Raw genomic sequence first — 26,033 nt, forward strand, 5'->3', positions numbered from 1 at the left:
CTTCTGGATGTTATTCTCCAAAACATGCTGCAGAGCAAAAGTAGGAGGAACTCAGCTAGAACTCACAACCTCTGGCTCACATGGACGTCATCTTAACAAGGGTGCCACTGAGCTGTCAGTGATTTTTAGGTTGTAAGTCGTTCTTCTTGGTGTCACTTTTCAAATGGGGCCTTGGGATCATGTACAGAGCATTTGAATGAATGGTGCTGTGCATCAAAGGTGTCTTTAGTGCTTTTAAGTGTTATCGTGGATGTTAATCAGATAATACAGGAGAAACCATGACAGAAACCATGTTCTGGTCCTGTTGATTGAGCTGAGAAAGACCTATAAACCTTCAAGGTTTATAGGTCCTGCTCTGCTCAATCAACAGGACCAGAACACACACTCGTTACCTTTCTTCCAGTTTATTATACTCGTTGTCACGCTACTAGTCCACTGCCCACAGTAAGCTGAATTATAAAGTGTGTGAATGGATCCGAGTTTCTAGGTGAAAGTTATTTTTTTTACTTCAAGGTCCTTTCTTTACCAACTGCACCATCCCTCACCTTAGGCTGAGTGAGATTTCTGGGCACTTTCATCTTCTTTCTTCAAAGCAAAGTTCCAGAGTAAAGACCAGAGTGGGATTTGAACCCACAACATCTGGATCATGTGGAGAGCCACTTAACACATTGAGCTACCAGGCAGTCTGTGTTCTTTCATGGTTTCTCCTCTTTATTATCTGATTAACATCCATGATAACACTTAAAAGCACTAAAGCCACCTTTGATGCACAGCAAACACCATTAAAATGCTCTGTAGATGATCCCAAGGCCCCATTTCAAAAGTGACACCAAGAAGAAACTAAAACTTTATATCACAGAGAGCTCAGTGGCACCCTTGTTAAGATGACATCCAGTGAGCCAGAGGTTGTGAGTTCAAATCCAGCTGAGTTCCTCCTACTTTCACTCTGCACCATGTTTTGTAGAATAACATCCAGAAGAACACTGGAAAGAGATGGAAAGCTTAGGAGATTCTCAGAGAGCATGGTAGTACCCTGTGACAAGCTGATGTCTATGTGAGCCACAGATTGAGGGGTTCAAGTCTAGCTGAGTTCCTTCTACTCCTCACTGTGGACCACATTTTGGAGAATAACACCCAGAAGAACAATGGAAAGCTGAGGAGATTCAGCCACCATGCTCACAGGGAGCAAGTTCAGCCCATAGCCCATGGCCCCGGACGGCATATTATAGCACGCCATTTTTCTACATTTTTGAGGATTTGAAAAAAAGGCGAAAATCACCCGACACCATGGACTATAGCCCATGGTCATCGGTTTTAATTAAAGGACCACTTCACCACTTCAACCTATCTTCATATAGGTCCTCACTAATAATCATGATAAAATGGCATGATTTTTTTTCTACTCAGTCTGTGTCTCATAGGAGGGCTGTGGGCAGTTTAGAAACCCGTCCACCAGTGACATCATCCTTAGGCAGATCTTTTTTAAACAAGATTGTTTTTACAAAAATGTTTAGATTTTTATTATCGGGAGAACGATGGCTTTCATTTTCACATTGCAACTTTTCAGGACTAGAAAGCCTGCAGTTTCTATTAGCTTGTATTCCCCATGCATCGATGGTGTCCTATGAGACACAGACCGAGTAGAAACAAAATTTCATGATTATTAGTGAGGACCTATTATATGAAGATAGGTTGAAAAGTGGTGAAGTGGTCCTTTAATTAAAATGTCTCCTGAATTTATGATAATGTTTATTTTTATTTGAAAAACCTTAGATTTATGAATGCATCCAGTGGGGCATCACAATAAAATTAGGCATAAAGTGTTAATTCCACGGCCGCATATCGGTATCGGTTGGTATTGGGGAAAATAGGAGTTGGACAATATCTGGATATTGAATATCGTCAAAAAAGTCAATATCGGACAATATCGGACTGTTGTTAAACAGTTTAAAAAATATATATATTAAAACATTATTATTATTATTATTTATTTGTATGTGTGTGAAGTGGTAAAACTAGGGCTAGTTGCTACTTTTAGGCTGGTTTTCACAGACCTGGCCCCTGCAAAACACAGCTCATCACCTGCATTACGCTACTAGGGCCATGAATGAAGCAGCAGAAAAGGCCATTGGCGCCGCCCTAGAGGGGGGCCAAGAATAAGGCGAACATGAGAGGGATCAGAATAAGGTGAATAGCATTTTATTATACAGTATATAATGGAAGTAATTTTATATTTAGCAAGTTATGTATTTAAACACCAGCAGGGGGCACTACTGGATAGCATATTTAATAATCTATGACCAAGTGTCCTGTAGTGAATTGGTGCAAGTCAAGACTGATAATGGACAATATTAGACAGTCTAGCAAAGCCATAACATAATGTAATTTCTGAACTATAGGCCTGTGTCCCCCAGGCCATACGGTTTCATGTTATGAACCTGACATTTCTGAGTGAACCACTTAAACCATACATACTTCATTGACTGGAGCCCCACAGGGGTCTATACAATATTGTCTCTATACTATATACTATAGTATATATACTATAGTATATAGTATAGTATATAGTATATAGCCTACTATACTATATACATTATCCCATTCCCTCTACACCAAATCCCCTCCCCTAAAATAGGCTATAGCCTAGCTACAAACTCAGAGATCTGCTATACAGAGCTTGTATATCTGCTGTTTCAGTGAATGTTCGCCAATGTCACCTACAGCATAATGAAAATGCCCAGAATAGGGATGCTTGAGCTCATGTCACAACATTGTTATATTACAACTCCTAATATTGCTGAAATAAATGATTATAATCAGACACTATTCATATGAAGTGTTTCTGCATCCGACATGTGTGACATATGTGCTGTATTTAAAGTACATACATTATGGTAGCCTATATGTTCATGTGTAAATGTGCATAGTTTGCTGAAAACCTAAATACTGTGCAGCGCGGGTGCCGTTATAAGCTCCCTTCATGTTATGTAAAGGGTTCAATTAAGTTATGCACCGAACCGAAGGATGGTCCATAAGTGCCAAACTGGCGTTATACTTAATTAAACAGGTACAAAGAGGATTGCGCAGTTGCGCACACAATTAAGATCATATTACATAGTATATTACATATTTACGGCACTTCTCTGCAATGCTGGTTCTTGATGCGAGGATAAATCAGACAAATCAGCTCATGCTGCTTGCTCCCACTTAGACATTAGAGCTAGGTTAGATCGAATGCTCACGCCACACACCGAATCAATTCTAAAAGCTAATATCCGTGTCTCTAAAACCTTGTTAATTTGAAGCCTGGACAGCCTACCGATTTGAAGCTTTCAGAGCCAAATGGACCCTGAGGAAATGTTTCAGTGAGGTGTGAGAACACGAAGGAGAGGATGAGCAGCTTTGCATTCTCGGAGGAACTGGGGTGTAATTGATAAGCAAAACACTGGTGCCACCAACAAAATACCCAAAGTATAGACACTCTTCAGCCGAGTCATTTGATGGAAGTAGTGGCTATAGCTAATGTCTAATTTTATGCTCCATTGTATGACGGTGTAGCCTGTTGAAAATGGAAGTACAAGTTTGTAGAGCTGCTATTTTCAGGACATAACACAGTCGTATGATGAGGCATAGGCCTACATTTGATGTACAGACAAGACAATACACAACAAAATACTCATGTTAAACTAGGAAATATAATTTATTGCATAAAAATTATATTTAGTTACAGGTAAGAAGGCTAGACGTTTATTTACAATTGGTAGTTTACAGAGATAAAACAATGTCGCCGACTCCAGTTTTTCGTAAAAACGTTAGGGACTGACTTTTCGATCAAAGGCTTGATTCTTCTCTTCGACGGGAGCAAGGTATAATCCGTTTCAACGCGAGGAGAAAGCTCCCAGAGTTGTGGTACGAACAAAATTCACGAGATACTCAAGAAGTATCTCATTTATATATCTTGTTACAAATGAACACTGACTGTCGTCTACAGCTAATCAGTCTCTGTAAGCAGATTTGGGGCAGAGCGGGGTCCTGCTTAAGGGTTCCGAGGTTTTTAGACAGTTCATGTTCAGATGTGTCATTACGGCCAACGCTGTGCAGGGCATTGGTTCATAATGCTTGTGACACTTTTACTGTAGCGGCAGCACACTGCAGCCGCCCCAGTCTTCCACAGCCTCTCTCCGTGGCAGATTCATCGGTAAAGCAGTCCAATTCCTTCAGATGTAGCTGAAGAATTCCGTGACACATTTAGTGATCACAAGACCGTGTATTGTCTTTTTTACTGTTGACTTCAACCGCCGAAAGCTACGAATCAATCAATGAACCCTGTCAATGTCCTGATCTGAAAAATATATATAATTACTCTTTAGGGGAACGAAGGAAACAATTCACTGTTCTTTTGTACTTGCATAGCACTTACAAAAAGAGATGAGAAATCTTAAGCACGCACACCCACGCACACACACCCACGCACGCACGCATACAGACCTGTTTTTAGTCCAATCACACACAACAGTGACATGACTCACTGCTTAAGAAGAGGGATACTGCCTGTGTTTTGGTTTTCTGGTTTCAAAAGATTTTAACACTTTTTTTTCTTTTCTTTTACTTTTTTTGCTTTGAGGGATTAAGACTCGACAACAACACAGAAATATAGTTAGATAAGGACAAACCTTCCACATGACAGCATTTGAATCTCAGTCTGTCAAACGATAGCTGATGTAACAGTAGCTTGAGCATCCTGACCACAAAGCAGGCGGTTTAGTACAAAGGTAAACAATCTGTTATCAACTGCCAATAAAAAAACAGGGATTTTGGGGGGCGGAAATAATGAGATACATGGAAAGGGATTGCGAAATGGACACCGACAAGTGGTAGGGAACAAATTGGAACATAAGTCAAATGGTCTTGACTGAGGTAAAGTTTATGGTCCCTTGCTTGCTGCCGAGTCGATACAAGGCAAAAGGCTGATCTATTGTTCCGTTGTCAACAGCAGCGCACTGCCCCCCAGTCATGGTAAAATGTCTACCAAATATAGCTTACTGTATATTCATCCTGACATTTCACCATCTAAGCTTGAATTACAGACTATATTTAACATTTTGAATAGATACGCAATATTTGAAAGTAACAACAATGAGCATGTTTGTGTTATTCACAACTCCCGCTGTGCACCTCTAACTCTTCAATTTGGCCTCCTCTACTATAAACAACAACAATAGAACAACAGTACTCAGCAGCTCAGTAGGCTAATCAAAGCACAAACAATAAAGAAAAAAAAACATCTATATGATCATAATAATAGCGATGGTGCGGACGACCGCGAAAAAGAACAAATCCACAAATATGGATAATAACTTAAAGAGCGTTCCCTACAGGAAACTTTTAAGGGCTGATTATGATGCACCCCTGCAGTTCATTCTTGACAGATTGGGAGGGAGGATGGCGGAGGAGACAGATGAAAGATGGAACACCCCGGCGTGTCGGGGAAGCGATATGCCAAAGGCTTTGAGGCATTTGTTAGTACGATATAGAGAATCAGGCGGTCCTGTGTGTTCGCCGATCCCGAAGCAAAAAACTCCCAAATCCATCCTTCCACCGCCACACAGAGAGGGTGGTGCTTCCGCAGCACCTGAAGCGATACGCTGCTCAAAGCCTTTCGGAACACGAGGGTTCCTTCCTGATATGGTTCGTTTGCGAGTCGAAACGGTTGGGACGGGGGAAATCCGCGCCCGTCTCAGTCTGAGGGGGATTCGTGACCAAGGTTTTGTTCACGTGTGTGACAATAAAGAGCGAGTCCAGAGGAGGAGGTTAAAGACTGCCTGTTGTCCACTCTACACACTGCATGTTGACATAGATTTAGGGACATAGTGCAGTCACTGGGGGGCGAGTGGAGGGGGGGGGGGGGGGTGTTCAACTTCAATCATGCACTTTTGTAGCAGCACTAAAGGTATGACAGAGTCTTTGTGTGCTGGTGTGTGTGTGTGTGTGTGTGTGTGTGTGTGTGTGTGTGTGTGTGTGTGTGTGTGTGTGTGTGTGTGTGTGTGTGTGTGTGTGTGCTCGACGTATCCAATACTCTGATTTCCGGGTGTTAATTATTTACAAAGAGCCATCCGTGTTTCTCCCTGTGAAAATAATTCACACCACACACACACATGGCAGATGCATCTTTACACCTAATTCACACCGCGCTCCGTTCAACCTTCCAGGAGGGTGCCACGTTGCTTCGAGTGGAGAGGCCTCGAGCTGATCCAGGCTCAGCGGTTACCATAGGATGGCCGCCGTGGGAATGAATGGCTGTAGTGGGGAACGTTGGCCAGAGGCCAACCGAGGGAGAATATGACGAGGGCAGAGGTAACGGAGTGTGAAGGAACCGGCATGGTCTAAAGGTTTACGCTTTGTGCAGGCCAGGGGGTTGTGCATATTCATAGGCAGGTGTTCATACTTTTTTGTCGTGGTGGCCCTGAAAAATAAAAAAATAAAATCATTGCGCTTGCTCTCTTGCTCCTCGACGAATCAGCAATCCCCATCCGTTGTCATGACGACCAGAACCTCACTTTTCCCCATGTCTTCCAAGGCGGTTGCCAGAGAGACCAGGTCTGCGTCACCTTGGTGACAAGCTTCCCATAAGTCCAGTAGAACACCTGTGGGGCTAGGCTTTGTTGCAAAGTAGTTTAAGTACCTGAGAGGGAGAGAGAGAGAGAGAGAGAGAGAGAGAGAATTGTTGTTACTAATGAGACGAATACACTTCCCATTAAAAAAATCACACCCGTGTGAAGTGAGGGGCGCTCTTGTCATCATACAACTTTACGTCATATTTGGCGGACATTTGACCCAATTTCTCCTTTCATTGTCAATGGTAAATATAATATAATAATAATCACACCCGTGTGAACTGAGTGGTGCAAGGTCTTATATAGTCTGATCAGCTATGTCAGTGACGTCACACACTAACCATAGTAACCATGCTCACCTTTGCACAGACACGTAGGTATACAGGTACACAAACATACAGACAAAGCTGGTTGTTGGAGTGGTTTGCACCACTCAATAATAGAATCACACCGGTGTGAAGTGAGGGGCGCTAATATATTAAAGTCTAACTCATGTTGATTAGGTGATGTAATGGTGATGTAAAACAAACGGTGGCCACACAAACATTAAACGCCATTAACAAAAAGAGACAATATGACGTAAATGACACATTATGACGTAAATTCTCCCTTCATTGTCAATGCGTTTACAAAACAAACATTGAACTAAAGACAAACATTAAACCTGTGTATAGGAGGGGCTAGCACCCCTCAATAATATAGCTATAGTGTAGATTTTTGTCCTAACACAAACATGAAATGCTATTGACAATGAATGGAGAATTTACGTCATAGGTGTCTGAGCAAATCGGCTATTTTGTGCTAACACAAACATTACATGCCATTGACAATGAATGGAGAATTTACGTCATATGTGTCTGAGCAAATGATGATGATGTGCGATGATAAGAGCGCCCCTGACTTCACACAGGTGTGATTTTTGTCAATACATACTTGTGAACTTGTGAAATTGGACATTCTGCAATAGAAGTACATTTACATTTGGCACGTCAGATTAATGCCTTAAACACCTTTGCACTTTTGCTCAAATTTCCAATACCATATTTTACCATAAATAAAATTGGCAGCACATAACTAGTATGGTTCAACCCTTCTGTATTTCGCCACCCATCAGGTGTTATGCTATGCTAACCTGTCAAAGCACAGACTGTGAGCCAGCAGTCTCCAGTCACAACCACGGGCGCTCGGAGCATCCAGACTGGCGCAGATTTTCTGGCGGATGGAGGCGGGCAGGCGAAAGGCATAGGGTCCCACTTGAGAGGAGGGCAGGCAGGTACCTCCCGATGGCAGGGGCGAGTGTGGAGGAAGGGTCTGTACAGAGAGTGAAAGAAAGAAAGAAAGAAAGAAAGAAAGAAAGAAAGAAAGAAAGAGAAAGAAATACCAACATGAAACCCTATGAAATTACCTTCTCTTATTACTGAATGAATGAATGAATGAATGAATGAATAACAAGCTTGTAGACCGGCTATTTTCACTAGGTTACATAGGTCTAATTTCTTTTTTGGGTCCTGAGCTAAAAAGTTGGGGAACCACTGTATAACTACTCCATATCCCCAGAGGTCTAATACTGTCGTCCATATAGTACTGTACCTCCTGGATGTCTGTGTGCAGCTGGAATATCTGCCCCTCCCCCTCCACCTGCCGAACGCAGATCTTGCAGCTGAGCTGCGACACGGCCAGGCTCCCTCTCTCCAGGCTGAAGCTGCAGTGGAGCGGCCTCTGGCTGCCACTCCAGATGTGGTAGAACGGAATCTCCTGTCATACGCGCACACACACACACACACACACACACACACACACACACACACACACACACACACACGCACACAGACGGTAGGACGTTTAATGAGATTTTTGGTTGTTGGTTTTCACCCCCAATTTAGTCGTTATGCCAATTGATTCCTCCCCACACACATTTCTGTATTGTCAAATTTGTCACTGCCATTGCATCCTACTGACACCTTGAGGAGCCCCCACCGGGAGGACGACGTAGAACCAACGTCCTACTATGTTAAGCTGAGAACATGTATGTTCCTGGTGCCAGGTGTTCTAATTGATGAAGATACTGCAGACCTAAAGATCTCACTGCTGAAGGAAAACTGTCACCTGCGTGTAAGAATCACCATGTTTTCTATCAAATCCTATCCATATCCTATCTTGCCCACTTCTGTAGAGCAGGGGTTCTCAACGTTTTTGGCCGGGGACCCCCGGAAATGCTTTGGCAATGTCTCGGGACCCCCGCCCCGCCCCCTCCCGACCCCCAATATAAATTGACTGCTACAATAACCTTAAACCATTTTGGGCGGGAACCCCTTTTGGTGTTTTAAGCATTGTTATAATTTAGCTATTGAAAAATAGCAGATCTACAAGCTCATAGCGCGCCACCGAGTGGCGCGCTACGAGCTTGTAGGTCTGCTATTTTTGAAAAATCGTGAAAATAAAATTTAAAAAAAAACCTTTTTTTTTCTTTTTTTTTGAAAATAATTTGGGGACCCCCTAAAATAATTTGGCAACCCCCCGAGGGGTCGCAACCCACGGGTTGAGAACCCCTGCTGTAGAGTATCAGTTATGACTCACATTAACTTCTGGCCACAGATTATGCCTTGTGCACATGTATTATATTCTCTGTGTTGTTACGGACCACTCTTGGTCTAGGGGCAAACTATGGGCACACTTACAGCCACAGTCTGTAATAGTGTGCACTTAATAAACTTAAGCGAGCTCATGGCTTGCTTGCAGATGAGTAATCGGATTCAATGACAAATCGCCACCTCCGTATGGAGGAGAGCGACCAGGGTCACAACTGAACAGGGGATTTAGAATCACAACAGTGTGCGTCATGCATACATGCATACACCCCAAGTGCATATGCTATTCAGTGCACTCGCCAGGAAAAGCTCCTCACAATGACACCGGGTATACGGTATGTATTCACAGACCGGGACATTGCGTATACGAAGCACAGCCTCGTCTCGTAGCTGTTAGTGAATTCATAGAGTGCTTGTTTGTTGTTGTTGAGTCACTCGCCCCGAGTGTTCATAATGCACTCTGCTGACCGTGGTGGCAGAGTGCAACAGAGCATGCAACAGTTTACAGTGTTAGCGACTGATGACAAGCTAGCAGTTATACTTGGTTGCGTGCCGGTGTCATGCTTTGTAAATAGCAGATGTACGAGCTCTCAGCGCGTCACACCGGTGACACGTTGAGAGCTTGTATATCTGCTATTCACGGCATTCAACACCAGCATGCAACTAAGTATGAATCAGGCTTTAGATGAAAAAGAAAAAGTCTTTGTTATGTATTCCTGCTCACTACTTTATAACACAGCACTGGCCATTGAATAGCATCTTTCACGGTCGCTTAGCTAAATGTGTTATATGGCTAGTTCATAAAATACTTCTGGTGTATTTTAGCCCTTTTCCAATAGAGACAGACTTGTAAAGCACTGACTTTTATGCTGCATCAGAGAATGGCAGCCCAGCGGCAGGCTGTGTGACCAGACTGGTTATAGGAAAAAAGCGTGTGTGACTGACCTGGTACTTGGCCAGTAATTTGCTTCTCCAGTGGGAGTGAGGGATGTCATGGATGGACAGACGCAGGTTGTGGTAGCTGTCTTTGAAGAGCAAAGGCTTCGGATCCTCCAGCAACACTCCCCCTAAACTTCTCTCCAAGTCCATCACCTCCTGCAGACACAAACAAGACAGTCATGGGAGACGAAACGGACACAAACGGTTTCATGTGCACCAAATAATTAATAAATTCATGTCTGGCATTTCCAATTGTTTGTCTTATCGACGTGTGTGAGTGACGTCAGGATACTAATAAATCTTCCGTTTTGAAAACACAAAGCAAAGCACTATACACAGTTCATGATAATAACCACAATGGCACAGCAAATAATGATAATACTCGTGATCACGACAGAGACAACTCTTCAAAGACTGATTGACAAGTAGGACATTTCAAAAACATTAAGGGATAGAGTCTATGGATTCGATGTTCATCATGTCTGTCTATATTTACTAAAAGGTGTGGCACTGCAGGTATCACCACGACTGCAATGAGGAAAAAGGCTGCATTGATAGAAATTGCACATTCGTGCATGCAGTATGCGTTCTGCTGTTGAACTGCAAAGAAAGGGACGAGAGCATATGTAAATGTATTCATTTGGCCCGCCGATTCATCAGGAATTCAACTCAACTCTCATATCATATTATACATTTGTAAAGCCCTTAATCACTGCTACAGTCTCAAAGGACTTTGCACGCCCACAGTTAACAACTAATGACATCAGGTGAACTATGCATCTGATTAATGATCTAATTAAATCTAAAATATAGCTGCAAGCAGCTATAAGACGGGGTCGAGCCCAAAAAGAAACCATGGCTGACATGGCGTAGGTAGACTGGAGATAATGTCATTTTCTTTTGGTTACGTCGATTGGCTGAAGGGGTTGTTTGTCAACGCTGTAGTCCCGTAACCAGAGTCTGACTCCATTCGCATGTACGGAAATGCAATTTCTGTGACGTGGCCAAAATAAGGCCGAAAGGTGGATGGAGCAAATCGTAACAATTTAGAAAAACCGATAGCACAGAAATGCCAAAACTGCTAACATGGTGGAATTTTCACCCTTTGGGCTAGCTTGACCCTAATAACAAACACCACCTCAGTTGTCACCTTTTTTTTGCAATTATTTTTCACCTTTTCCTCACAATTTCATTGTTATCCCAATCCCCCCTGTACTGTAGTCCCCACTGGTTCGTTCATTAGTTCATTAGTGATCAGGTTCATATTTAAACACGATGAACATTGACCCTCAACAATTCTGTGTTTCAGAAAAGTTCTCGTGAATAAAACTAGACAGCTTTATCGTCACATCACAGTTTTACAAGTAAAAACGTTTTTGTGCATATTTCCCATCGTGTCATTCTTCCAAGAAAACACAGAAAGGGAAGAAGGGTGGTGGGAAGGTAAGGAGATCAAGGCAAGAAAGAAGAAAGTTTGAGTGCACAAAAAGTACAAGTAAAGGTTCCAGATAATTATTTAGAAGATAGTTTCACAAGCTTATGAAAGATCACGAAACCATGACATGGTGTACAGTACCTTGAGGGCATGGGGGGTGTCGTGGATGCAGTAGATTCGGAGGATGTAATCGAGGGAGAGACACGGGGCTCGAGGCGCAAACAGGGCCAGCTGAAGGCGCTTGCAGGCAGGCTGCGGGGGACAGGACTGTCCCACCAGGCCATAGGTCCCCAGCTGCTCCATCACCATGTGACAGCGATCCTCCTCCAGCTGGAGGTAGCAGGGCGACGACAGAGTCTCCTCCCCGACCGTCAGCACCTCCTGGATGGGGAGACGGAGGAACAGCAGTGGCGGGAAAAAGTTAAGTATCAATTCAATTCTGCAATGTAGAAATACTCTCTCACGAGTAAACTCACAAGTAAGGAATTCACAATTTACTTAAAAGTACAAGTGTTGGTGTCAAAATTAACTTAAAGTACCAAAAGTAGAAAGTACTCATTATGCAAAATGTCCCCATTATAATTACAATACAATAAAATGTATAAAAATCTTTTGAAAAAAGCAGATCTAATAGATCTGTGAGCTTGTAGATGGGCTATTTTCAAATGGTCAAAAGTGCATACTGTATAGGGTTGAAGTGGTGACTGAATGTATGTTTGGTAATAATAATACAAATCAGCTAGTAACTAAGGTTTTCAAATAATTGCAGTGGAACAAAAGCACAAAATTTGCCTCTGAGATGTAGTGGAGTAGAAGTAAAATACTGAAAACTAGAAATACTCCAGTAAAGTAGCCGTTCTGGGGGCTTGGGCTATATATGCACACAAAATAACTCTTCCTACTTCCGGTGCCCTTCCCTACTTCTTTCACAGGTGTTACCGATGATACTAATAGAGGCTCTGTTCCATTTAGTGTGCAGTGGTTCTCAAACGTTTTAATTTCAAGGACCCCACCTGTGCAGGGCCATTTTGGAACCCACTCAAGGACGGGTGCGTGCTTTTGATCCGACGTCCCAAAAATTTGACCTAACCCTAACCGCACGGCGGACGCCACGGGTGATTTTTAACCCACGGGTGATTTTTATCCTGCGGCACATGTCGGGAGCGACGGGTGATTTTTAACCCGCAGTGCTTGTCGGACATTTGGTATGTCGGATAAACGTCTGCACCCCCCCAAGGACACATTGAGACCCACTGGTGTAGCAGAGTGTTTCCAGTGAGCCAACATGCAGCACCCTGCATACTGTTTGACCAGCATGGAACAGAGCCTTCATTTAGTATCAGCGGTAACACCTCTGAGTATAGGTTAGGGGCCCCCGTGTTGTTTCCAAAAATGGCGTCTCACCTCCCACGCTCCCTGGTGGGTCTGCGTCTTCAGCGCGAGTGTCCAGTCGGGCGTGGGCGTATCCAGCTGGGCACAGTGGGGCAGGGTGAGCACCACGGGTCGGTTGAGCAGCATGCACGACGGGCCACAGCTCACCACGGGGCTCAGCACCGTTTGGCTGCCTTCAGAGGGCAGCCTGGAGTGTAGGGAGAACAGAACGAGACCCCGTCAGGACAGTGGTTCCCAAACTGTGTCATGTCAAGGACCCCCAAATTGACACTAATTAACCCTGCCCCATTTGAAAACATGCCAGGGACCCCCAATAAGAGAAGACTGTTACGGCTCTAGCAGTGATTTTCAACCCGTTTCATTTCAAGGACCCTCAGTTTGACATGCATTAGTCTACTGACCCCCATTTAATGGCATTTCTATCTCTGGGACCCCCAATTTATATTGTAAAATCAATGCTAATTTAACTCTGAGAGCGTACAAATGGAACCAAATGGACCCGTTAGGGTCCATTTGGTTCCATTTGTACACTCTCTGAGTTACAGACCCATAAGGGTCCATTTGGTTCCAAATTATCATTTAGCTGGGTCCCCCCTGGAACTGGGACCCCTGGGGGTCCCCGGACCCCACTTTGGGAACCACTGCGTTAGGAGACCTGAGGGACCAGAGATTCTACAAAATGGTCCCCAAACTTTTTAGCCCCCCCCGACCTAACCTAACCTAAAAGTTATGAGTTAAAAACGTTTGCTGTGAAAGAATATATATTCAAAGATTTTCACGATTTTTCAAAAATAGCTGATCTACAAGAGCTTGTAGATCTGCTATTTTTCAACAGCTAGAGTAAATAATGGTTAAAGTTTTACGCTAAGGTTCCAGCCAGGTCTCAATGGGTTTACAGAGACACTGCAGAATCGCAGAATAGAACAAAGTTTCCAAAGTCATTTCAAACATTGTACTTTTCATAATGGCGTACAGTAGTGTCAGAGGAGCAATTATCAATTAGCTCCAGACTGGTCCTGATTGAAACAATTCATTTATTTGTTTTATTCAGGGGGAATCAGCAGAAGAGAATTTTAAATTAAATCAAAGTCTATTCCACTATGCATGTGTAACGTGCCTCGCGGCATGTGGAGCCGACGAGCATGAGGGAGAGAGAGAACTAAAAGTCACTCACGTGGTTTTCTCCCACTTGTTGATAATTAGGTACATCTCGTAGAACTTCCCCTGGGGAATGGCGCCCGGCGGAACAAGCAAGCTCACACCTGAGAGGAGGGAAAAGAGTGACAGCCTTAATTGTCTTATCCGCGGTACGGGTGACAAATTAATTAGTATGCGTCAAGTTCACTGCGTTTAAAGGGCTGGTGACAAAAGTGTAATTTTTCTTTTCTTTTTTGGTTTTCTGACCTCAATTGCATCCCAAAAACCTTAACATTCAGTGGATTTTTCTGTGGTTTTCTGAATAATTACTCTCAAACAAGTGCTCTGATCTGCCTGTGGACGGTGATGTCGCCGTCCACAAATCCCTCTCCTCCATGCACCTGCCCTCCCCTATGCTTCAAACTAGGGGGGTTTCATGATTCTGAATCCATTGCTAGCATTTGTTTGGCACGAAAAACACTCCTAGTGCTAAAAACGGCCTTAGCCGTTATCACAAATGTAATGAGGTCAACACATTTGGGCACATTTGGGTAAGTGGCTATGGCCGTGTTTAGCCCAAGGAGTGTTTTTCGTGCAAAACTAATGCTTGCAATGGATTCAGCATGAAAACCCCCTAGTTTGACACGTCACATGCTACTTAATTGCTCAATGCTGACAACCGGTCAGCAGGTGGATTCATGAATGTATGTACTGTATAGGCCTATAGACAATATTTTAGGCCAATAAAAAAATATATATTGAACAAAAAAGCCTGTTGGCTGCCGGACTAAAAAGCAAAGCGATTATACCCGTGTTGGGGATGGTGAGGCGTCCTCCCAGGTTGCCGAGCGTGGCGCCGGCACTGTGACCGGGCTCTCTGGAGGGCATAGTGGCGTTGTGGACACCGTGCTCGCCGCGCTCTCGTCCCACCGTGCCCTGCACCGACTTCAGGCCGAGGATCTCAGCGTCGTCGGCGGAGCAGTCCATGGTGGGCAGCTCCATGGCCGAGAGCGTGGAGGCGTTGTACACCTTGATCTTAAGGCTGGGCAGCGTGGGGTCCAACAGCGGGGAGGTGGTCATGGGGATCTTGTGGGGGCTGGTGTCCCCGTTGAGGCCCTGCTGCAGGGAGAAGAGGGGCCCGCGGAAGGTGCCCGCTGTGGCGGTGAGGTCCGGGGGAGCGGAGGGGTGCAGGAGGTGAGGGTTATCTGAGAGGACAGGAGAGGAGACAGTCTGTTAACCACTTCAGCCCTATGTCGTTGGGTGGGTCCTTTTTTGAGGGGCGCTAGCCCCTCCTATATTCAGCTATAGTATAGATTTTCGTCTTACACAAACATAAAATTTGACGTCATATGTGGACGAGCAAATCGGCCACTTTTGTCCTACACAAAATTCCCATTGAACCGTTTTTGATGATTATTCTAAAAACTATTTAGAATAGTGGAAATATTTTCACAACTTTTGAGTACCACTCTTGCATGACAGAGTAGGGCATTCATTTGCGAAGTAAAAGTTTAAATATGGAGAATATAGATATGAGGATTCTGCCTGACAGCGACCATATACTGTAGAAGTGTAATGAGGTTCATTTTGAACTCACTGTTTCCACGGTGATCGTCATAAAGGAAACAAACAGAGCAATCAGAAAAATAATTAATAATTGAATATGAATATTAATGAATGATAAAAAATTATAGAAAAATAATTAAGTACAAAAAAAATTGTCATGAGGTGTGTGCGTGCGTGCGTGCGTGCGTGCGTGCGTGCGTGCGTGCGTGTGTGTGTGTGTGTGTGCGTGCGTACCCACCCTGTCTGGGAGGCTTATAGTTGCCAGGGTGGAAGGCGGCGGTGAGCGCAGAGGAAGAATCGGTGATGTCTCCGTGGAGATGTCGACACCTGCGGCGGTACGCGAGGATGGCCACGCACAACACCAGGATCACGCACAGCAAGAGCGCCCCCACCAGGCCGGCGTACACCGCCACACTCATACCCGGAGCCAGTGCTGAAAACAACAGGTACACACAGGGTTATGAGCTGAAAACAAGACAGGAACGCAAATTATTATTATAAGCTGAAAACTACACAGGTACACACAGGGTTATGAGCTGAAAACAAGACAGGAACGCACAGTATTATTATGAGCTGAAAACAAGACAGGTACACACAGGGTAATTGAGCTGAAAACAAGACAGGTACGCACAGGGTTATCGACCTGGACCAGGCCCTATCCCTATTTTGGGCGGGACCATAAGCTCTAAATAGCCAATCTGCAATCTCACAACGCGTCGCAAGTTCTCAATCAGGGTTACAAAATGTGTCCGTGGCAAGTGTCCATTGTATGTCCATTGTATATGCGGCAAATCGAATTTGAATGTCTATCACAAGTGCGCATGAGGATGGATGGGCCTAACCTGACTCCGCCAGATGGGGCAGCAGAGAGTACACTGGGTTCCCCCCTCCTGCTCCCATCTGGGAACTCTCAGGCAGACTTGATGCCCGGCCACAAAACGGCCTGGCCAATCAGCAGCAGCTTCTAGCAGCTTCTAGCAGCAGCTTCTAGCTTCTAGCTGCTGCTGGGCCCTGGTTGCCACACAATGCGTTGTATGCTCTTGTAGATCGGCTATTTTCGGAACGCAGAGCCAACACGGGTCAAGTTAACTAAGTATAGAGGGTCTAGAAAGGGCATTGTGAAGAAGGCGCAACGCACACGCACACGCACACACACACACACACACACACATACACATACACATACACATACACACACACACACACACACACACACACACACACACACACACACACACACACACACACACAGTAAATCAAATGTCAAGGAAAACGCGAGGGTAGGACATTTTTCACAAGAGCACTGCGAATGCAGAACACTTTTGTTTTATAGTCCATGATTGGAACGTAACCTCTAAAAGCCCTGCTGCCTGCTTCAGAGTGAACAGATTCTGATTCCCAGAGACTGTTATCAACTGTATATGGGACCCATTTGCCCTGCAAATGGCAGTGGTGGAAAAAGTACTCAAAGTTTTAACTTAAAGGACCTATAACATAAAATTCAACTTTTTCAATTTCTTTTGTGTTTTTGGGGCTCCCATATGTGTTTTCTATCCCCACAAATAACCACTTTTGAACAATCAGGCTTTCATATCATATGGGTGTTTTAATGGAAATTGCTCTCAGGAACAGCTCAACTGATTCTGGCCTCATCGTGATGTCATCAATGTCACCCTACTTTGTATAATTCCTCCTCTTCTTCAGTCTTCAGTTCCAAATTTGCATTTCCACTATTTGTTTACAATGTCCACCATTGTTGATTTTCCAAGCTGGCATGGAATGGAAACAAGCCTGGTTTTATCTAGCATCAGTATTATAATGAATCAAATATTAAATAATCTGCATATCAGCACCCCCACCACCTCAGGACATTGTGGTACTGCAGCTAAAACTGCTTTCAAAGTCCAGAAAGAAATGACAAGGCCTGGTTATATCAGAGTGGTGATTGAGGCTCAAACCATTAGAAATAACTTTGAGGGACATAGACAATATGATATTAAATATTAAAAGCAGTTTTAAAATGCATGTTATTTGCGCTTTAAGTAAAAAATATATCAATCAATACTGTGTTTAAATACTGTAGTAAAAAAAAGTCCGGAATTCAAAATGCACTTGATTGAAAGTACCAACATATTGTTCACACTGCGCTTTATCAACCGCAGCAGGGAACTTTATCAATGTGTTCAATTCATAAACTACACAGGGAATTCTATGGTGTTAAAATTATACTTCTAGTAATGGTTAGGACGTAAAGTGAGGGCAACGTACGTGGATGCAGTGTGTCGTCAGGGAGACGGAGACTGGACGTGTGCGTGTGTGTGTGTGTGTGTGCGTGTGTGCGTGCCGAGGCACAGCAGAGACGGGAGCGCAAAATGAATTATCCAACGTTTATGGCTTTATGCTCATTCAACCACGTCTATCCATGACATCTTTGCGCTGCGTAAAATATGCCCTCTCCATCTCAAACTTTACTCCTCATACTCCTCACGTTTCATTTCCTTTATTTGATGCGGATTACGTTCACACCTGCAGTGAATCGAAGTCAGGTGCGCTTTGAAGCGAAGCGAAACCCACGTTTGTTGGCGAACTAGAATGCGATTGTTTGATCCGCATCAGTCTACACACCTGCCAAACGAAGCGCACTTTCCGACAACACACAGCAGGATTCCTTTTAATCGCAGTAAAGCATCTTGGTGTGAATGAGACAATAAAGTACCAAAAGTAGAAAGTAGTAAAGTACTTATGCAGAATGTCCCATTTAAAGTTTTCAAAATGTATACAAATCATTTGAAAATAGCATAGATCAGCTTTTTTCAAAAGGCCAAAATGTATAAAGGGTTGAAGTGGTTAATGTATGTTTTGTAATAATAATCAAAATCTACAAAGTAACTAGTAGTTACTAAAGTTTTCAAATAAATGTAGTGGAGTAAAAGTGCAATATTTTTCCGAGATGTAGTTAAGTAGCCTACAAGTAAAAGTATTGGGAATTGGAAAAAAGTACAAATACCTCAAAATTGTACTTAAGTACAGTACTTACTGTAAGTAAATGCACTTAGTTACTTTCCAACACTGGCAAATGGTGTCTGTCTGTCTGTAAACAGCAGGGTTGGGGGCTGCTGTGGGGGTCTGACTGGAGGAGAGTCTATGGCCTTAACCTGACCTGCTCTCTGTTAGTTTCTACCTGCTGGGTGAGAGTTCCTGACTGACCAGCGGGTTACGCACACGCGGCTGCCGGCCGCTAGCACGTGAGCTAGACACACACACCGTTAGCACGTGAGCTAGACACACACACACCGTTAGCATGCACGTGCGCTAGACACACACACCGTTAGGTAGACACACACACACACACCGTTAGGTAGACACACACACACACACACACTGTTAGGAGTAGAGCTAATAAAGGAGAATTCCGGACTAGCTGCTTTCTTTCTGAATTCTGATCCCCACTGATGAGAAATAAATAAATAAATCCTTCTCTAGCCGCACTTTAGCTCTGAGCAGGGAGATGGGGTTTGTCGGGGGGGGGGGGGGGGGGGTATTTTTTTAAATAAGCGATTCAGCAATAAACCCTGCCGTGCACGGTCGGAGCTGACGTGCGCTCGTGAAGGATTTGTTTCCCCTCTACCACTGGTTAATGGATATAATTACAGCAGAATTCGGTATGAAAACGGCTAGTCCAGAATCCTCCTTTAATTGACTTTTTTTTGCAGGACATCGGTATGGGCAATTATGCAGCCTGCGATTCTACAAATGAATTCTAATTCATAAAAAAATTATAATAATCTAAAATGACACAGATGCTTTTTTTCATCTTTCCAAAATAGCAGATCTACACGCTCACAATGTGAGCATTCCGAGCTTGCAGATAAGGCTGTTTTTTTTTTTAAATAGTTAAATAAAATTAAGTTCAGTTTTTGTCTCAAATGGAAACTTTTATCGAATCAAAGTTTTCCAAATTGATTTCGAGATTTTGCACTTTTTTCAGTTTTTCCCCTTTTCTTTTTTTTTCCTTTTCTTTTTTTTTTTTTTTACAAAATCTGGGTCAAAACGTCAATAATTAGTGATCTAGGTCAGGTTCTGGTTAGAGCAAAAGGATACTAGATGGACAGACACAGAGGAGAGCAGGGAGGGAGGGCATGGAAAGAACAAGGGAAATTAAAGGAGAAAGCTGGACTTAACAAGCCAGGAAAGAGTTCCAAGAGGAGAGATAGGGGAGAAGCAATGAGGCCATGCAGGATGAGAAACACTTAGATAAGGTTGGTGGGTTAGAGGAGGACGAGGAGGTTAGTGGTGAGTGAGGAGATAAGGATCCTTGAGCGTGAGCTGGAACGTATCCCCCACATAAAGGAAATGAAAAGAGGCTGGAGTCACCCACTTGAACCCTACAGTAGCATCCCTATTCTGGGGGGAACATGCAGTCAACATAGCCTATCTACTAGTTTTCTTCTATAATTTTCAAAATACTAAGATTTTAATGATAATATATAACATAATTATATTTAAAAAAATATATACCGTATGCAGGAAAAAATACGTTTGTTCCACTGATCCAAGCCGGGACACACAATCGATTGATCATAACATGCTGTTAATGCAGGCAAATGCTTTTGAGATTTTAAAGTGGGCCCTGATCCAGGAAAAGGTGACGACTGCGAAAAGTCCGACATCCCGTTAGTCCAACCTATGTGGCCGGTTAAGACTGAGGCGTGGCCTGTTAAGACTGAGGTTAGGGTTTGGGATAGTGTTAGTAATCGGTCAGACTAATGGGAGGTCAGAACAATGACATGTTACCGAAGTATAGACTGTTTAAGTGGTTAGATGACCTAGTTGCATGCGGGTGTTGTGAACCGTCCGATCTACAAGCTCACTCGTGAGCCATGATCTTCGGTGCTGCAGCCGAGTATGAACCGGGCATAACAGCAGAGAAGTACAACGGTGCTGCTGGAGAAAAGGTGAGAGGAGGAGAGAACAGAGGCAGGCAGAGGAGGAGGGGAGAACCAAACTGAAACTGACAGCCGTCCGCACTTATTACCAGAAATAGAACAATAGTGAATTAGGAGCTTTATTAGGATGGCAGCTCTCTCCTGAGAGAGAGAACAGCCATAGCGACAAAACAACCGCAGAGACGATTAATATGATGAGTAGAATTTCATGTAATGCCGAATACTTGTGTTCAGTCTATTTATTTCGATGTCTGTTTGGGTTATGTAATGTTACGTCGGTAAAACCAAGAGAGCGCAATAACATCATGCGATATGAACATGAAAAGCATTCCTATCACAGTGCTGAGAAGTCGCCAGACACTATCAGGCCATGACTAGAATCCCTTGAGGTGTCAAGGGTGTAGAAACTACAACCTTAAAGAGACCTTTTTGGTGACAGAAAAAGAGCTGTTCTAGAGAGAAGCCTATTATTATATACAGTATAATACGGTTTGTAAGGTATGTATTGTACATTATACGTATTACAAACGTACTGTAGTATCGTTTGGGTTTTTCCAAAAAATATTAATCTACTGAAGTGCACTCTTTAAATGTAATGTTGGCTGCTGTGATGTGCATAATTATGCACTGTATGCTATATTTACCATTGTCAATAGATACAGCTTCAAATGTTGCATTTTGTATATTTCTATAGAAAATAATTTGCATTTTATTATTGTATTTGTCTGTAACCGAGTCCCTTCACAAATTGTACAGATTTCGATGTCAATTTCCCAAAATGTTCCAAATAATAGCAGAAACAGCCATGTGTTGTGAGCTTGTAGATCGCCTCTTTTCGGCGCAGAGATTTGGTGTCGAGGGGACCAAGTAGTAAGTACAGAACCCTGGGGGACGGTCAACAAGTATTAGAATAACTTTGAGCCGTGCTCACACCCTCTGTTATTTATTGCTCTCTCCTGATCCCATGGCATATTCATCTCTAAAGGAATTACTGTCATCACTGCCACTTCAAGGCCAATGGATGATAATGGGTCAAACAGCCTCAGCCAGAAGCAGTGTGAGGAATGAAGACCAAAAAGACGGTAGAAGTTCCCCCTCCATTACAGAAGTCATGGCAGAGCTTTCCGTCTAACAACGTGGATGAATAGTTGTCAATTGCCAAACCCGATGATGAATTGCATAGACGAGTCGTGCTAGACTGTTTGTTTTTGGGTCGGCAGTGGCTCAAGTAGTCCGCTTGGGAACGCGGACATGTTCCCGGTATGTGTAGTGTCGAAGTGTCCTCGAGCAAGACACCCCCAACTTCTTCCAATGAGCCATGCATGGTGTGGTCCACCATCGGTGTGTGAATGTGTGCGCGAATGGGTGAATGTAATGCACCATTTACCATTTTCTTGAAATTAAAACTTGTGAGAAGCAGTGACACAGGACTGTCACACAGTGTGTCAGGACTGACACACTCTGTTAGGTGGAGAGAAGGAGTGAGCCAACACACGGAAAGCGACGCTGCGCGTTAGTCAACATGCTGAACAAGACGGGACAGCGCGTGTAATTAGGGTAGACAACAAGGTGAGGCGTGTCTGCACCGACTGAACTCAATGCAAGATGACAGAGCAGGGTGGAGGATGCATCAAACAACACAACACACAACACACGCACGCACGCACACAACACAAGCCAACAGTACAGTACCAAACACACACGCACGCACCCTTCTTCCTCTACTGCAATGATTTGACAGCTTTATAGATAGTTACTATAGGAGTTACTTTCTATATTTCAAATAATATGAAAATACATTAACCGATAAATGATGATGATTATTATTAACGAATTATTATCTATTTAAATGTAAACTATTTGAAAACCATCCTCACCTTTACCAGCTGCAACATTGAAGTAATGATGAACACAATAATGCATTGCTAATTGCCAAAAGGGCTTATATTTGGTAATATTAATATTATATATATGAAAACACACGTGCGCGCGCGCACACACACACACACACACACACACACACACACACACACACACACACACACACACACACACACACACACACACACACACACACACACACACACACACACACACACACACACACACACACACACACACACACACACACTTCTAGGTGAGCAGTGGGAAGTGAAAGGGAGGTTGTGAGATGAACTTACTTGCATGTTCAATAGCAATCTTTTTATCTGTTTGAAAAGGGAGAAAAACAAGAGAGAAAAGAAAAAAGAAAGAAAAAAACAGCAACATAAAAATGGATGGACTAGTAGATATGCAAATGAACGTTACAATAAAAATAATGAAAATGCAACAGAGGGACATTGGCAAACAAAAACAACAGCAGCCCATCAATATGTAAATTGCAACATGAACTAGAAATGCAAGAAAATCATATCCCCTCTATACACACACCCCCACACCCAGCCTCAAAATTAACCTTCCATACGTACGTGTATCAGAACGTACACAGTATCGCTGAACAAATGCATATGGTCTGCATAATTGTTTTACACAATACACATGGGAAAATAAATGCCAACGTTATGTTTGGCTGTGAGTGGCGGAGGTGAACATACATGAGGAAATGAGTTTGCGGCGTCGTGTGGAGAATTTCACCGTTGCTCAAGCAAACAAACGCTTTAATATTGTTTGTTGAGTGGAGATGCGTTGCATTTTGCTAGCGTCAAGAGACAACTTATCCCTTAAAGCCGAGTCGCTGTACGACACGAAAATAGCTACAAATGCGTAACTCGTCACACCATGACATGTTTGTGAGCTTGTAGATCGGCTAATTCCAGGCCTTGCCATCTAAGTGAGCCAGCGAGCCAGCGAGGTAGTTACTAATGACACCGTGTGCCAATGCTGTGTCAGTTTATCAGGTGTCAGGTTATCTCACACAACTTATTCTGAGGCATGTCCAGACAAACACACACACACACACACACACACACACACACACACACACACACACACACGCACACACACACACGCACACACGCGTGCATGCACGCACGAACACGCACACGCACACACACGGACGCCACAGCTTCCAGACAGCAAATGATTGCATATTTTTTTCTCTTTGAAGAGAGCGAGCTCAGAGGGAGTATCATGCCGGGCTGCCGGGGCACATCAAAGTGTCATGGCAGCTCATAGCGCTAACCCAGCGCTTTAATGGAGACGCTTAACGTCGACACACTTCCATAATTTTTGGGTAGCTGTGCGTAGCTTCCGCCTACACTCCTCTGTGTTCATTTAAAAGGTGCTGAAAGTGATATTCATTTTACATTGTGTTTGTTGTTTGGTTTTGTTTTCGAGTTAAAAGCTCTATATTCCGTCTTTCCAGCTTCTATAAAACAGAAAATACATTTCCGGGTGAGCTACAATTTTAATCCAATCAGGAGCGATCTCCTATGAGTTGTATCTCCTCATATATGGATAACATTGATATCCTGACCTGTATTCTCTGTTTAGCAAAGAGCACTGGTGGATCGTAACTCCACTACATATCAGATCCAAATATTGCACCTTTTTACTCCACTACATGTATTCGTAAACTTTAGTTACTAGTTACTTAAAGAGGTTAAACGCTAAAGCGTCCAGGTCTTAATGGGTTTAAGTGTTGGTCTCCATCTGTCATGGAGGAGAGCAGACCATGGTAGATGCATCGCCAGGAGGACCACGCAAGCCCCCAGAGATCTGTGCACAACCCTGCATGTATTGTCTGTCCTATAGTGATCGCTGCACGCATGTCTCTTTGTGCCAGGGCTGGAGCAGGTGACTGAGATGTGTGTGCGACTGTGCGTGCGTGCGTGCGCGCGTGCGCGCGTGGACATTTTCTTTCCGTCTCTCCAATGCTAATGCGCTGTCAGCACGGATTCCGCCCGCCTCATCACGGTGCTGTGCATTTCCGTGTCAGTGTGAATCTGACTCACTCTCATATGTTCCTCCTCCTCCTCCCTCTGCTAATTCCTTGACTCGGTCGTGCCGTGCTTTTTTTTTTACTTCCCACTCCGTGACCCTCCCTTATCCCCCCCCCCGACGACCCCTGCACTCGCACACTCTCCCCATCTGTGCTGTTTACAGCGGAGGTGGATGGGCTCGTCCTCATGTCTGTCTCTCCGTTGTTCCGTCTATACGCTTCTCGCCGCAAAGCAGTCTGTCCGAGTCCGCTTTACTTTAATCCGTCAAAGATGGAGTTCCGTGATTTGGGTACTTTTTCTGTTTTGTATGTGTCTATGGAGTTAACATTACTCTAATAGACACCCATGTGTGGTTATAATATTCTTTCTTTACACATTTATTTGGAGGAAAAAAAATCTTAGTACCATGATAGTACCTCATATCATACTCAGTAATCACAGTACCTGATGATCATGTTTTAGGGGGAGGGGGGATCACAGCACTCCATCTTTAAGGATGTTATGTAGCATGTTGTTTAGACAGAGGATTGGTTCGTCGTTTACCTCTATCCTACTGTCGTTTCTCTACACATCATTCTCCTTGCACTCTACTTGTGTGTGACTATTCACTGTTTCACCTGCTCGTTTTTCGACTGGGGGTTCGTGCTTATTCCGATCTCGCACTCATAAGTCGTAAATGGGAGTCACATGGCGACATGGCGATGGTCAATTTAATGAATGAGTCTTACAAATGTGTCCCTCTGACTCTTGATTTGATTTCAATGCCTTCGGATTGGCAACAAAGAGCAAGCGCCATCCAGAAATGTCTATGAAATGATAATGCAGCTCTGCAATGAGTTGACATACTGTAGGCTGAAGCCTGATTTATATTGTGCTGCGCAACAGAGTACACACATTAAAGCAGTGGTTCTCAACCTTATCAGGCTTCAAATCTAATTTGAACTGAGGACCCCCCCCCCCCCCCCCCCCCCCTGACAAGCACTTGAAACTGTATGGGTTGAAAAGCATTACATTTTGTATGACTCGGTTCCATAATGCGATAACTCATGAGCTTGTATAGAGTGGCTGTTTTCACAATTTTCGCCGCTTATGTTTATTTTACAATTTGGCCAATGCTTGACCAGTTTGGGTCCCGGCCCGCAGGTTGAGAACCACTGGGGTCAAAGCAAGGACTCCTATAGGCTATGGTACAGTCAGGTGACTTACTGCGCGTGCACAGGCCCTCCGTGCAGTTCTGGCTCTCCATCATGCTGCCGCTGCAGTGGCGGCCTCCGTTCCGCGGGGGCGGGGCCTGGCACTCGCGGCTCCGCCAGTGAGTGCATTCTGTCCCACAGGCCGACCACTTGGCCCACTCTGTCCAGCCTCCGTCCACTAGGGGGAGACAAACCCAGAGACCGGTGTTCAAAGTATTGAAACTTGGAAATACTCCAGACAGACAGTAAAGTAAAAAAAATACCTCAAAATTGTACTTAAGT

At 43.9% G+C, this 26,033-nt stretch overlaps 1 protein-coding gene across 3 annotated transcripts in view; it reads right to left on the bottom strand.

Moving 5' to 3' along the window:
• Window positions 1-3,681: 3,681 nt before the first annotated feature.
• unc5b (unc-5 netrin receptor B) overlaps window positions 3,682-26,033 on the bottom strand; it is an 85,004-nt gene continuing 62,652 nt past the window's right edge. For 2 of the 3 annotated variants that reach the window (XM_079512065.1, XM_079512067.1), the window contains 11 exons: window positions 25,765-25,929; window positions 22,798-22,824; window positions 15,910-16,104; window positions 14,915-15,310; window positions 14,143-14,230; window positions 12,981-13,155; window positions 11,718-11,957; window positions 10,148-10,297; window positions 8,205-8,369; window positions 7,747-7,925; window positions 3,682-6,682 (listed from right to left, as the gene is read on the bottom strand). In XM_079512065.1, the coding sequence (XP_079368191.1) occupies window positions 6,517-6,682; window positions 7,747-7,925; window positions 8,205-8,369; window positions 10,148-10,297; window positions 11,718-11,957; window positions 12,981-13,155; window positions 14,143-14,230; window positions 14,915-15,310; window positions 15,910-16,104; window positions 22,798-22,824; window positions 25,765-25,929 (1,946 nt within the window). In that variant the 3' untranslated portion in view covers window positions 3,682-6,516. The remainder of the gene's footprint in view (window positions 6,683-7,746; window positions 7,926-8,204; window positions 8,370-10,147; window positions 10,298-11,717; window positions 11,958-12,980; window positions 13,156-14,142; window positions 14,231-14,914; window positions 15,311-15,909; window positions 16,105-22,797; window positions 22,825-25,764; window positions 25,930-26,033) is intronic. The other variant, XM_079512066.1, reaches the window with a different exon arrangement.

Source organism: Electrona antarctica, assembly GCF_951216825.1.
Source record: "Electrona antarctica genome assembly, chromosome: 10".
Lineage (NCBI taxonomy): Eukaryota > Metazoa > Chordata > Actinopteri > Myctophiformes > Myctophidae > Electrona > Electrona antarctica.